The 15,345-nt window shown below is 44.0% G+C and overlaps 1 protein-coding gene across 3 annotated transcripts in view; it reads right to left on the bottom strand.

The window, feature by feature from the left end:
• Positions 1-15,345, bottom strand: part of LOC117870534 (cohesin subunit SA-2-like) — a 90,650-nt gene that overhangs the window by 25,062 nt on the left and 50,243 nt on the right. For all 3 annotated transcript variants that reach the window (XM_034757734.1, XM_034757729.1, XM_034757735.1), the window contains exons 16-22: positions 8,613-8,724; positions 7,815-7,926; positions 5,965-6,068; positions 5,074-5,166; positions 4,900-4,989; positions 2,754-2,957; positions 1,186-1,262 (exon numbers count right to left, since the gene is read on the bottom strand). In XM_034757734.1, the coding sequence (XP_034613625.1) occupies positions 1,186-1,262; positions 2,754-2,957; positions 4,900-4,989; positions 5,074-5,166; positions 5,965-6,068; positions 7,815-7,926; positions 8,613-8,724 (792 nt within the window). The remainder of the gene's footprint in view (positions 1-1,185; positions 1,263-2,753; positions 2,958-4,899; positions 4,990-5,073; positions 5,167-5,964; positions 6,069-7,814; positions 7,927-8,612; positions 8,725-15,345) is intronic.

Raw genomic sequence — 15,345 nt, forward strand, 5'->3', positions numbered from 1 at the left:
TCCAAACACTCATCCAGTAGAAGCTCAGAGTTACGAACTGACCAGTCAACCACACAACTCATTTGGAACTGGAAGTACACAATCAGGCAGCAGTAGAGACAAAAAACAAAAAGCAAATACAGTACAGTTCTCTGTTAAACATAAACTACTGAAGAAATAAAGGGAAAGCAGCATTCTTTTTCTGCATAGTAAAGTTTCAAAGCTGTATTAGGTATCAGGGGGTAGCCGTGTTAGTTAAATCTGTTAGTCTTTAAGGTGCCATAGGACTCCAAAGCTGTATTAAGTCAATGTTCAGTTGTAAACTTCGGAAAGAACCACTATAACATTTTGTTCAGAGTTACGAACATTTCAGAGTTATGAACGACCTCCATTCCCGAGGTGTTCGTAACTCTGAGGTTATACTGTACTTCCCAAAAGAGATCTCAGGCTTCATGCCTTAAACAGTATTTGGAGCAACAGGGAATCTCAGCAATGCAAGATGAAGGGAAAGCTACTCCGAACCCATGGCCCAATTCTGCCACACTCAGTAGTATCTTACTTGATGAGGAGTCTCAATAAAGTCATTGGTAAGATCCTACTCAAGGTAAGTAAGGGTTGCAGAACTGGGCCACTAGTGAGCAAGCAAGAGCAGTCTGCACTACATGAGAGCAGGGCTTCAGAGTCTTGCTCTTTGAGAGATGGAGACCAGACAAATTAGAGTTAACATATTGTGCCTGCTATCAAACATAGTGCTCTTACCCTACACGCTGATTGCCAGTCTCGACACTAAGGTCTCAAATGGTATCCAGCTAAGAGGGAAGACACAGAAACAGCCCAAAGGAAAGGGCCTACATGCAGACAGTGATATCCCAATCCCGAAAGCAGTCCACGTGCAGACCTCTGATTGACTTCATCACTGCCACTCAAGCCCTACTAGTAAGTTCAAAAAGAATTCTCTGCTCAGAAAGCCTGCCAACATTTAGGAGAGTCTAGAAACTGACAGGAAAAAGTACTTGTGATAAAAGGAATTCCACCTGACCGTTCTATGCACAAACATCACACCTAGCGACTATTTTGATTCTTTTATGTAAACTTGATTAGCCAGTCAACCAACAGCAATTCCTGCTTTTATAGCAGCTCGGTGAGGTTACAGTATGCTAACGGTATAGGAGAGGAAGGCAGTAATCATGTAAACAAACATCTCACTTATGAAAAGCTGCTATTCTTCTCAAAGTGGAATATATTCGGCAAACTCCTTCTTCATCTGTGCAAAGACCTTCTCCCTAAATCACACGAGTTAGGAAAGAGAACAGAATGAACAGAAGTGTTGTGGGCCAGCTGCTAGTTCCACTACTAACCACGGGCTTGAATTAGACTTCGTCCCAGTTTCGGGAACCATTTGCCCCTCGACTATGTTCCCTCGACCCCTCTCTAAGATAAAGAATAATGTACACGGGATGGAAAGAAGTTACATGTCTGGGAAATGCCATGCTGCTGCTCTCGTATTATAACATCCTCATAACTGAACACCCCACAGCTGCCTCTAGCGTCTTGGTAATAAAAACTACAAAGTCTAATGCAGACCTTCTCACATTGTGGTGTGTGGTCTCTGTTGACCCATCAAGCACCTGCTTGTGGTCTGCAGAGAGCTAGCTGCTCACATGGTGCTGGCTTTCCTTGTTGTCAGCTGCCAAGTCACAAAGACAGCTAAAAATACATTAAATATTTTCCTAATATTATTTTCCCATATATGCAATTGCTGTGGTTTCCACAAGGATACGACAGAATCACAAATGGTAAACGAGGTACTCCTTCCAATGAAGAGTTAGAAGAGAGGGGTTCCATGAGACAACCTCTTTATTTAGCTGTGGTCCACACTACACAAGTGTTCAAGAACCCCAGTCGACCTCTTAAAAGCTTATTTCTAATTTAAAAAATACTCACACATTGGAATAGATGTCTATTTAAACTACCAAAATAAATCCAATGTGTTTTTTTTGGCCTGACACATTTACAGTATCCCAGCACCCAATAAAAATCCACTTGTTTGAACTCCCATACTATGGCATGACACCTGTTAGCGATGGCACAGTTCATCAGCTACAGGCTCCTGTTGTTGAAATCAGCCAGCAAGCTATTCATATCTCCACCGGCTGTTTCTGCTTTTGAGAACTAATGAAAAACTTAGAGAGAGACTCAGCAGTCCTCCTTCCAAAAAGCAAAAGTTACTTTAAAGTCACAAAAGCTACTTTACTGTGATCTAATAGTACCTACAGAATTATCTTTAAAAAAAAAAAACTCAAAACAGCAGCAAAGTTATAAAGAGCTTTTTGATTACTGCCAATATGTACAAATGTAGAATTATACCTCCTCTAAAATAGTCTATATCTAACAGATCCACCTAGTGCTTCTCATTAGCACTTAGATGGGCATTTTCAAATAGCAACATTAACCCTTTGTAGCTCAGGGCTAGAATATCCATTGGTGCTTTGGCCATAAGAATCCACATGATAGTGCACGCCCAGAAATCCCATTCCGTAGTGCCAAAGACTACACCATCCCTTCTCTTCCCCTTCTTCCTGCCAGAACGCAATTTTCACTCCTTTAAAATGTAAACAGACAGCCCTTTCAGAGTATTCACACTGCCTCTGTAAGCTTTGCTCTCCCCAAGCAAAGAAAAACCAGTGTATTACCAGTCTTCACATCTCTCCCTTGTATTTATTTCATTTTGATCTTGAAATGTTTTATGTATTTCTACTTCCAGTCACACACACCTCATGCCAAGAATCATCCAGCAGCTCATTAAGTTTGTCCACCAATTCGTCTATCAGCTGAGTTCTGGCAAGATCCGCCCTCCTGTGGATGGCCAGATCTTCATTGCAGAGGACATAATACATCCTGGAGCAAGCCTCGAGGACATCCATGTCAGAGTGTTCGGCTACAATGCCTTTCACCACTCTCAGCAAAGCATCTACGTGCTGCAAGTGATCATGATGATACAGTCAAGTCAAAGTTATGCCTATTTATGTTTATGCCTTTTTACTTTACACAACTGAAAACAAAATAAATGCCCATTTGGGGAGGACAGGCAGGGATTACAGGACAAGATTTTGTTTGTTGCTCTAGGTCTTATAACAGACCTTTCTTACTGTCACATAAGAACGGCTATACTGAGTCAGACCAATGGTCCATCTAACCCAATGTCCTGTCTTCCAACAGTGGCCAGTGCCAGATGCTTCAGAGGGAATGAACAGAACAGCAATTATTCAGCAATTAATCCCCTGTCATCCAGTCCAGCTTCTGGTAGTCAGAGGTTTAGGGACACCCAGAGCATGGGGTTGCGTCCCTGACCATCTTGGCTAAGAACCAACAATGCACTATTCCTCCCTGACCTTATCCAAGTCTTTTTTTTTAACCTAATTATACTTTTGGCCTTCACAACATCTCCTGGCCACAAGTTCCATAGGTTGACTGTGTATTGTATGAAGAAGCACTTCCTTATGTTCGTTTTAAACCTGAGGCCTAGTAGTTTCATGAAGTGACCCCCAGTTCTTGTGTTATGTGAAGGTATAAATAACACTCCCTATTCATTTTCTCCACAACAGTCAAGATTTTATAGACCATTATTATATCCCACCTCTGCACGTCATATCTTTTCTAAGCTAAACAATCCCAGTTTTTTTAATCTCTCCTCATATGGAAGCTGTTCCATACCCCTAATCATTTTTGTTGCTCTTCTCTATACTTTTTCCAACTCTAATACATCTTTTTTGAGATGGGGTGACCAGAACTGCACATAGTGTTAAAGATATGTGTGTATCTTGGATCTATATAGAGGCATTAAGGTATTTTTTGTCTTATTTTCTATCCCTTTCATTCCCCTAACATTCTATTAGCTTTGTTGACTGCTGCTGCACATTGAGTGGATGTTTTCAGAGACTATCCACAATGACTCCAAGATCTCTTTGAGTGGTAACAGCTAATTTAGACCCCATCATTTTGTATGTATAGTTGTATATCTTAATATCTTCCTAAAACCTTAATTACCCATTTCGGCCCCAAGTCTAGCAATACACATGACTCTAAATAATAACAGCAGAAGAGACTGAGGGGAAAGAGGGCAAAGAAAGGGCCCTCTAGACACAAGGCTGCCTGCTGCGGTAACAAAGATGAATCATGTTTCAGAGCTCCCCTCATTCTGTGGTGGGCTTATTCCCATGAGTGGGTCACTGACAGTATTGTTTGTTACACAAACAGAAACAGATAACAGCCCATTTCTGCCATATTGCTATTGCTTTATCGCCCCCTCAGCTAATTTTTTGTGCTGGAAATACATGGATGTGATTTTTCCCTTGCCTTGTTATGGATATTTACAGGGGGGTTAATTTTAGCAATCCACTCCACTTATGTATGGGCTTTGCTATTTCAAGGATTTCATCCTTCCATTCCTGAATTCCCCTCCTCCACATACAGATATACTATCCCCATTCTTCTCTTTGCAGTTACTACCCTCCCTCAGCAGCTGATAAGGGAGACAGTCTCCAATGAGAATTCAACTTCTTTCTGTAGTAAGCTGCTGGGAGATGCCAACTTGGATACATGTTGTAACTCCCCCTCCTCTCCACCCAACAAGAGGTCAAGAAGCAAGAATTAGTTTATTCCCAAAGCTGGGCCTCCTGCACGAAGCCATAAATCGTTTTCCACCAGGGCCTTAGGCCAACCTTGCTATATCCATACAGACAAATGTTAAAGCATTTCCCTGGTGGCCTCAGTTCAAATATGAAGGGTTTCAACAGGGTATAAGTATTTTTTCATGTCCCAACAGTCTCCTGGCTGTAACAAGGTCTCACTATGCCCTGTAAATTGTCTCATAAATTTGTTATATTTCACACACATCCAACTGCCCCAATTCCTATTCACCTTCTCCAGACGTCCAGTACTGTAAACATCTAAATCATAATACTGGGGAATTTGCAGGAGGTTCGCCACTTTTTCAGCATCTGCTGAATACTGCAGAGGAAAACAGGATATGAGTGTGCTGCAGGAATTTTAATGAAATATTTAACATGCGCTCATGGAACAGCTGCTAGTTACCTTTGCCAAGAGCTGAGGAAGCACCACAATAAAGTGCTCAGTAATTTTGGTACAATCTTCCAATTGTATTTTCTTCTCTTTCGCTGACAGGATCTACAGACAAAGCATTCTGCTTCAGTTATAAAATACTCTTGGAGTTGGTTGGAATTTTACACCTATCCCAAGGTTAACTTTGCATATTAATACACCTTTAACTAACACAAACCACCTGGCTGAGGCAAAGATTTTTCCCCCCCATGGGATTTCTCTCCCTCCCACCTTTTTTTTTTTTTAAAATAAAATACTTGAGTTAGCGTTGAACCACCAGAGTGCTGTTTGGATGTAGGCTGCTTTATAACGACTTCTACTGATGGATAAAATGGTCACTGTGGCCTGGTCTACACTAACCCCCCAATTCGAACTAAGGCACACAACTTCAGCTACGTGAATAACGTAGCTGAAGTCGACGTACCTTAGTTCGAACTTACCGCGGTCCAGACGTGGCAGGCAGGCTCCCCCGTCGACTCGGCGTACTCCTCGCGCCAAGCAGGATTACCGGCGTCGACGGCGAGCACTTCTGGGTTCGATTTATCACGTCCAGACAAGATACGATAAATCGAACCCAGAAGTTCGACTGCCTGACACCGAACCAGCGCGTAAGTATAGACAAGCCCTGTGTGTCGTTAACATGCTTCCACGGAGCTGAGCTTCCTCTAAAAGCTCATCTCGTTCAATAGCCACTGATAAGATGTTTTGTCTGAAGGTTAAAAGGCATCATGTTTGTCTTGTAAAGACAACGCTGCTCTCTTTCTGCCGACGTGCCTGTGGCTAGGGAAGTGCTTCTGGCAGAGCAAGTAGGGAGGACAATTGTGATCGCAACATAATAAATATCTGAGACTAAAACCCACTGACCTTCTTGCCTGCTCCTCTGCCCACAGGAGGGTGACCTTCAGCAGCTTCTCGAGTGGTCGCTACGATTATTTCAATGAGAGCGCTTTCCTGGGCATCACTCAATGCTGCAATCAAATCATGGTCTCTTCAGTGTCTCGCAAAAGAAAAGTGAAGATGCAGGGATGACTAATGAGGAAAGTCTACTCATTCCTCAAAACAGCTTTGAGGGAGGGAGAGAGATACTGTTGAAACTGCTAAAAAAACCTGCTGAAAGTTTGCTAAGTCCAACCTGAATGTGAACTGAAATTATTTTCTGTTATACAAAGTAAAAAAAGCAACTATTTCTTCCATGGCACCTTTGGGAGATAGGTTCCTAAAAATATCTTTAAAAATCTAGGCCTATGTGCTTTGATCCCACAGCAAAGAACTGTCTCTAGTTCTGCCACAATAAACAGTGTTCAAGTCATTTTCTACATAAAACTAAACCCTCTAAAATATTTTATTTCTGAAAGTGACATTAAATTCAACTCAGCATCTTCCTTTCCAGTGATGAACATCAGCTCTACACTACTCTGTTTCAATGAGATCGGCGCATTTAGGTTCCTTAACTGAGCCATGAAAACCAATATGCCCCTTGACATGTAAAAGATAGATTAAGATTTCTGAATACAAAGGAACCTTCATGTAGTGAAGTCTTTTTTCTTCTCACCTTATAGCGAAGTTATTCGGTGTGATTCACTACAAACCACAGCTACAATACACACATTGTGATTCACAGAAACAATTTGGAATTTTTAATTTACTTTAGAATAAAATAAATTTTCCTAAATGTGTTATGAGTCGATCTCACTGCATTTGCCAAATAAAGCAACAGGTTCAGTGTCGCAGAAATGATGTTTCCCCAGAAGAGAACAGGCCAAATTCAGACCTAACTCCAATGAAATTTCATACTCTTCCACCAGACCTGAGGCTCATCTTCTGGGGAACCTTTAGCAGAACGTGACTCTAGAACAGGGGTCGGCAACGTCTGGCACGCAGCTCGCCAGGGTAAGCACCCTAGTGGGCCGGGCCAGTTTATTTACCTGCTGACGTGGCAGGTTCGGCCGATCGCGGCCCCCACTCGCCGCGGTTCGCCATCCCGGGCCAATGGGGGCGGCGGGAAGCGGCGCAGGCAAGGGATGGGCTGGCCGCGGCTTCCTGCCACTCCCATTGGCCCGGGACGGCAAACCGCAGCCAGTGGGGGCCGCGATCGGCCAAACCTGCTGCGTCATCAGGTAAATAAGCTGGCCCAGCCCGCCAGGGTGCTTACCCTGGCGAGCCACGTGCCAAACGTTGCCGACCCCTGTTCTAGAACCACATATAGCAACACACGGCCCTATATGTGCCTCTTCTGCAATTCAGGGATCTGACTGGAGATTTTTTTCTCCAGCAAGTAGAGAACCATTCACCACAGTGCTCCCAAAGCTGCCTGACACAGACCTGACTGTTGAGGCGGAAATAGTACAGAACAAACACACTGCGGCCCCTGGAATCCCTTCTGCACCCTCTGAGTAGCCGAGAGAGAGAGAAGAAACATTCTTCACCCTCTGCCCCCCAACAGGCAAGCAGGAAGGAGGGAGAAAGAAGATAGGAGGGAGGAGTCACTGAGAGGCATAAGGGTTGGATAGTGTTTCACAAGGTTTTCGTAGGATTACTGCATCAATATTTGAGGGCATTGAGTCATGGCAGGACACTGAGCCAAAACTGTTTTGTGGCTCTATGCAACCAAGAGGCTCTTCAAGTGAACTTGCTATAGTTCAAGGTGAAGGAAGTTTCTTCTAGTAAATAAAACAAGAGTAATTTGGGCAACGCTAAGGTTTTAGCTCACCTACCTTCTTCTTCAGCAGTTTCCAATAAAAGAGTGGTCATGCACTCCCAGTCCTTCAGCAAACTGCCTGCCCAATCCCACAGGCTGTCTACAAGGTATGTGACGTGTTTATGTAGCTAGGGATTAAAAACATAAGCCTACAGAATCAAACATTTACTGAAACATGAATACAGCTTATTACATATTTCACCCTCTTTCTCTCATTATAGAACCGTGTATGTGTATATATTTTTTTCAATGTATGTATTTTTTGACTAGACCCAAACTAAATAATAATTCTTCCAGTTGATATATGGGGAACATCATAAGAGAAAGAGAGTTACTTAAAGGACAGAAGAAAGATTTCCTAAAAAGACTAGTCTCCGTAAAGCTGTCCTGAATATCACTATTTGATTGCTGTTTGTAACACCTCAAATGCCCACTCCCATTCAAGAGCTTGAAATGAATTACACTTTAGTTGCTATCCCTGGCTGAGCGGTCCTAGTTTTTTCAGAAAGCCAGTTCAACACCCCCCTCTCTGCATTGATACAATTGTAGAATAAGAGGTGTGGTACAACCGAACACACATGTACAGTTTTACTTTACTGAAGGTCATCCTAGAGTTGCGAAAGTATCAAGTTCTAAGATCAACAGTTCTGAGCATGCAACCAAAAAGACCTTTCAAAAGGAAGTCTCCTCCCCACTCACCCACTTCTCCCTCCAACTTCCAGCAGCACCTCAATACCAACTCTCAGCCAGCTGCACTGGTTTGGAAAGGCTCCTCCCTCATCTCTTTGTCTATCACAATCTCCATTTTCCTTACCTCACTCTCCAAGAAAAAAGTTATTAATTTTCTCATGTAGCAGGTATTAGCCCCAAACTTCCCTCTTCTTTTGGGTGGGACTTCCTCTTCAGTTCCCTGATAACTAAGCAGCCTGCCAATGGAAAAAAAAGTCAGTCCAATTCTGTTGTGCACCTTTTGATTACTCAGTGAAGCAGCACAGATTCTGTCAGGATTTCAGGCAGTTTTACTTCTTTCTTTTAAAATCTATTCATTCATTCAGCAAACATCAAATTCTACTGTCAGCTGGAAGGAGAGGCACTAGATTATTTTTAGCTAGAAGTTCTCTCTGTGAAAGCAGGGACTACCTGTAGCAGCTAATACTGGGGCCCTACCAGTTGTCTGGGCAACATACATAGATCCCATGGCAATGAGTACACCAAGCATTAGGCATTTATTTATCCTGCAAAGGTGCCCACTGTAATTTAGAGAAAATCATAAAAAAGAAATATCCTTCCTATACAAATCTTACTGCCCAGCAATACTTACAATATGGTACATCTAGTCTCTGAAAACCAAGCCAGGCTTTTAGGATACGTCTACACTGTAATGTAAGCCCAGGGTTAGTGGGACTCGAGTCAACTGACCTGTGTTAGAAAATGCAGGGCTTGAGCATCCACACTAATTCTTTACCCTATGTTATGTTAACCTGGGGCTCTGGCATCCACACTGCAGCACGCAGATCCAAGTCAAACCCATCATATCACAGACTCCCTAGCACCCTCCCAAAATCTGGCCACTCTAGACCTTTAACCATGGTGCACTGTAGTGCACTCACCCTGCACGTTACAAAAAGTAAGACCAGCCTGCCAGCACAGCCTGACAAGCAACATGGAGGAGACCCCTTTTCAAGAAGTTCTCTTGCTTCCGCTTTCACTCCTGTGTCAGAAAATGGGCAGAGCATTCCCGAGGCATTGGTGGACATTTCAGTGGCATTTTTTGACCCATCAAAGGAACCTAAGAGAGCTTAAGATGGAGCAGGAGAAGGCAGAGGAGGTGGTGTACCCAGACATGGAAGACTCACACTCGCTGATGCTGCTCAGTACACTCAGAATAGCCGCTGAGGCCCCCGGTGTAGACCGGCACTTCTAGTGCAGGGCCACAAGCACAGACCGGGGGGAATCACATCATCATGCGGACCTGGGATGACCAGCAGTGGGTCCACAACTTTCATATGAAGAAAGGCACATTCCTGGAGCTTTGTGAGCAGCTTGCCCTGACCTTCCAGCATAAAGACACATGTCTGAGGGCACCCAGGCAGACCCAGAAGCAGGTTGCTATAGTCATCTGTAACCTGGATACCCCAGACAGCTACAGGTCCATTGCCAACCAGATTGGTGTTGGAAAGTTGACCATGGGTAAAGTAGTGGTGAGGTTTTTGAGGCAATCAGACGTGTGGTTTACCCAAGTGTGGTGGGCATAAAAGATATTCCTGAGATAGTTGCTGGCTTTGCGAGGATGGGGTTTCCAAACTGCCCAAGAGCTACTGATGGCATTCATGTGTCCATAGTCTGCCTTCCTCAAGGAGCACGAGTACATAAACTGCAAAGGGCACTACTCCATTGTTATGCAGGCCCTTGTGAACCATAGAGATCAATGTGGACTGCAGTGGAAAATGTCTTGATGCCAGAGTTTTTCGCCGATTGGGAGTCTACATTCCTGGACAGGCTGGGACACTAGTCGCACCAAATGATATTATCATAAACAGAGTTACTGTCCACATCATTATTCTGGGCATGCCCACTTTTATCTTGGCTTATGAAACAGTACCTGATTTCAGAGGCCCTGGCAAAAGACAGTTTCATTACATTCTCAGCAGGTGTAGAATGGTTGTTGAATGTGCTTTTGGCAGATTGAAGTCTCGTTGGCGATGGTTACAGACCCATTTGAATTCCAGTGTCATTAATGCTGTGCACATCACTGTGGCTGTGCTCTTCACAATCTTTGTGATGCCAAGGTAAGCCATTTCCTCCTGAATGGACCTATGACAGTGAGGGACGGCCGAATCGATACCCTCAGCCAGAAAGTGCAGCTACCACAGCTGGAGCTGGATGCACTTGGGCAACAGAAGTCAGGGATGCTTCATGTTCCCACATTATGGACTTGCATGGCCCAATGGAAGGGGGGAACAGTACCTCTATGAATCTGGTTGTGGGAGCGGATGGGGCTCATTGATTTGGGGTGTGAGGGAGTGTTCAGCAGCTGGGGAGGAGTGATTGCCCTGTAATGTACTTATGAATAACATGATTTATGAAATGGGGGGGATGATTCACAGCATGGATTCACATAAGGAAATGACTGAAGTGTGGATTGCTGTATCTAACTGTAGAGAGAAATAGCATTTGCTTACTATTTCCTAATTGTTCCTGATCATGTGTTTAGTTTTATTATTTCAAAAACGGATTGCATGAAGAGATGCAGTGACCACAATAACCTTTCTTGATGATATAAAAAGCTTTATTTGTAAACATGTAAAAAACAGTACAATAGTCCCCCAGTGCCAAGCAGGCCAGCTGCTATTACAACACCCAATCACCAGTTACTAAAGAACATTTCCAAAATGAAACAAAAACAAAGAGAGTGTAGCAAGAAATGCAACCATGACAAAAACCCCTACAGCTGCATGTCACCTAGCCCCTGTTCTCCTTTCCCTTCTTTCCCCGTTTTCTGCACACTTGGTGCCAGGGGAGAGGGATGGAGGTAACCACGGAAGAAAGGGTAAACACAGAGGGCTGCATGGGGTTTAGTTGCCTTGTCCAGCTGCTCCTGGAGCACAATTGCATTGACCACCCCAACATGGAGTTTTCCAAACTGTTTCTGGCCTGAAGGTATGTTGCCGGTCATGGGGTGGGAGAGGCAGCAGGAGCTGGTAATCTAGCAACCATGATTGAGATGAGCTGATCAAACAGTTTTCTGCTGAGCTCTGTCCTCCTCCTCCCTTAGCCACAGTTCCTGTTCCAGGAAATGTATAACATGTGCTTGCTCCTATGCTGAAACCCTGTCCTCAAGCTGTGTGGCCAGCCTCAGCCTTTCCCTGCCTCTCGGTATGCCTCTTCTCCAATCTTACGTCCCTCTGCTTCTGGTACTGGACTTGCTTGTTGGTCCTCTCAAGAACTTCAACCATGACTTCATCACGGAACCACTTCTGCTTGGAATGGTCCATGAAGGTACGCTGGGCCAAGCTTACTGCAATAAGGTTGAGCTGTGGAGGTACAGCAGCCAGCAGAGATGGAGGGGCCTGCAATGGGACAAGAAATAGAGGGTTACTGTCTCACATAGCTCAGTGGAGGAGCGCAGAAATAATTCTTGTGGAATTTCAAGGACATAAAATGTTACATGTAAAAAATGAACTGCAATATATTGTGAGAGGGATGCCTCAGTCCACAGAATCTCCCTGGACAAAGCCTGGTTAATCCCAGCTAAAGTCGTGCAGAGACAATGAACAATTAAAAATTCCAGCTGCTTCTGTTTTACCAAAATTGCATAACTACTTGGGTTTGGCATCAGAGGAAGGGCTGGTTAGTGGCCTTGCTACAAAAGCTTTTTCTATCATTTCAGGCTTTTCATGCTTTGGAGGACATAACTGTTCTTGTGATGCCCTACTGTAGAAAGAGACATTATTCCAAGCTGCTGGTGGGAAACCTGCAGTGTATTTAGCCATAGTATTCAATCGTATAGTGCCCCAACACATATCTATTGGTGGAGTGGGCTGGTCAACTACTGAGCCCTGGGAAATACTTCCCCAAAATGTGACTACCTATGTGGAGCTCCTGCTTCACGAAAAGTTTACAACTATCCACACCTGGGCTTGAGTCAGAATTCATGAGAGAATCAACAGGATACTGCGTTAGTTTTCACATGCTTACGCTGGGTTATGGCTGCATGCAAAGACGCAGAACTCCACAACCACCCTCTTCCCTGCCTCCGGCACATTTTTGGACAAAAATTCTAACCCCAGTCATTCCTGGGAGAAATGCTTTTGTCACCTATGGACTGCATGAGTTGCCTCTAACTGAAATGGACTAGATTTGGAAATGTAACATATTTCCCCAATCACATGCACAGAGTTCACTGTAGACAGCTCCATAGACCGTTGAGCAATTACAGAGCAGGAAACAGTCACAAGAATGTAATGTTGTTATTTTTAGGAAAAAGGAATGGCACAAGCAAAAATCTATGCCTTTCCAGTAAAAATATTCCTTACTGCTTGCATTTCCCGGTTGCCACTTTGAACTGCACAGGAGGGTGGGGGGATGCCAAGATGCTATCACACAATCCACCATTAATGGATACATGCTGCTATCCAGGGCCTCTAATTGCTTGTGTATTGATTTATAGAGCAGAAAATCCTCCTGTTACTGTATCAATAAATATTCAAATGGATCCAAAACTTACCAGGCTCGGGCACTTTATGCCTCTTCTGTGTCTGCTGCAGGCTCGGCAGTGGGCTGTTCCTCGGAGAGGTACATCGAACAGCTCCTCCGAGCATGGACACAGAATTTTCTGCTGATCCTTTTTAAAAGCCCGCTCCAGTACCAGTCTCAGCATCATAGTGATTTCATCATCCTCACTCGGTGCCTGCTGGTGGCTCCCATCACTCCCCAGGCTGGATTCTGGGGCCAACAGGGTACCATCGCACCTGACCAGGTCATTCTGCACCATAGTTGGACCTGAGCTGGGTGCGGTGCCCAGGAACCAGTCAAACTCCTCATAAGACAGACATGATGTTGTGAAAGCATAGATCATGCTCTTGCAACACGTGTTTTATTCAACTTAAAACATACATTGGAAGAGGTGCTCTCCCTCCATTGCCTGATGTACAAGGCATATCATAATATTTCTTTGCAATTTCCACTTTCTCCCTCCACTCCAAAAAAAATTTTAGTGAATTTATTGCTCATGAAAGGGGCTAGCCTATTTAAATCCTATTTAAAAGCAGCCATCCAATGGAAAGGTGACCCTCAGCTGAAGGAGGAGCCACAGGACTAGGATTTAATGAAGGCCAATTCTACGCTGGGAAATGTTTGCCAGCATAACTATGCCAGCAGAGCACAGACACAGCTTATAACGGCAAAAGCACTTTTTTGCCAGTGTGACTGAGTCTACAAAAGGACCTTTGTGAGTATAAAAATGTCTTCCCCCAAGCCCCCCCCAAAATAATGACATTTCATCACCCCACTAACCAACAACACTACGCTGACAAGTTTCTAGTGCAGACCTGACCTAAGCACTGGGGACAAAAAATGACAAATAAGAACAGGAGGGTTATAGGGTCAAAATAAGGGAACCAAAAGGAGACATCAAGCAGAGAACCCCAAACAGTGCATACTGAACCAAACAATGGTTCTCCTGTCTAAAGAGACAGGAGAACCACTCAGATGAACTCTGCCCCTATGTGTGCATGGGCAAGGGAATGGAAAAAGTTCCCCACGTCATAAAGAATCATAGAATCGCAGGATTGGAAGCGACTTCGCGAGGTCATCTAGTCCAGTCCCCTGCACTCATGGCAGGGCTAAGTATTGTCTAGATTATCCCTGACAGGTGTTTGTCTAACCTGCTCTTAAAAATCTCCAATGATCGTGTGACGGGTTGGATCACAGAAACGCCCTTGGGTGCTGCTACCTAATCTACCAAGACTACCCGTTCCTATTTTCTCTGCCCGCTCAGGACTCCAGCACCCTGTCTTGCTGAGTCAGACACTCCCGTCTGCTCCAGCACAGACCCAGGGTCTGAATTACTTGCCCCAAAGCTGCAGGTTTACCTGAAAACAGCTCACAAAAGTGTGCTTGTCTTTAGCACTCAGATGCCCAACTCCCAATGGGGTCTAAACCCAAATAAATCCATTTTACCCTGTATAAATCTTATGCAGGGTAAACTCATAAATTGTTCACACTCTATAACACTGATAGAGAGATATGCACAGTTGTTTGCTCCTCCAGGTATTAATACATACTCTGAGTTAATTAATAAGTAAAAAGTGATTTTATTAAATACAGAAAGTAGGATTTAAGTGGTTCCAAGTAGTAACAGACAGAACAAAGTAAGTCACCAAGCAAAATAAAATAAAATGTGCAAATCTATGTCTAATCAAACTTAATACAGATAAGATCCTCACCAGTTTCAGAATGCTCCCTTTTACAGACTAATCTCCTTTTAGCCTGGATCCAGCAATCACTCACACCCCCTCTAGTTACTGTCCTTTGTTCCAGTTTCCTTCAAGTATCCTGGGGGGGGTGGAGAGGCTCCTTCTTTAGCCAGCTGAAGACAAAATGGAGGGGTCTCCCAGGGGTTTAAATAGACTCTCTCTTGTGGGTGGAGACCCCTTCCTCACCCTGTGTAGAATCCAGCCACAAAATGGAGATTCAGAATCACATGGGCAAGTCGCATGCCCATGCATGACTAAGGACTTGCAGGTGGCAGCCATTACCCACATGCTACCTTGAACATCCTCAGGTAGACTTCTTATGTGGATTGGAGTCTTCCAAGCTCTTTTGTCTGTTAAGTGCTTCCTGATTGACCACTTAATTTGCACATTCCTTTCCCAAGAAGTGACCAAATGTTCTAACTAAGGCTACTTAGAAATCAAGCAATTATACAGCCAATGTTCATAACTTTGAACACACAAATGGTGCCTGCATACAACTAGGATGAACATAACCAATAGATCATAACCTTTACATAGATATGTTACATGGCATATGTAGCAAAACCCTAT

Source organism: Trachemys scripta, chromosome 1 (assembly GCF_013100865.1).
Source record: "Trachemys scripta elegans isolate TJP31775 chromosome 1, CAS_Tse_1.0, whole genome shotgun sequence".
Classification (NCBI taxonomy): Eukaryota; Metazoa; Chordata; order Testudines; family Emydidae; genus Trachemys; species Trachemys scripta.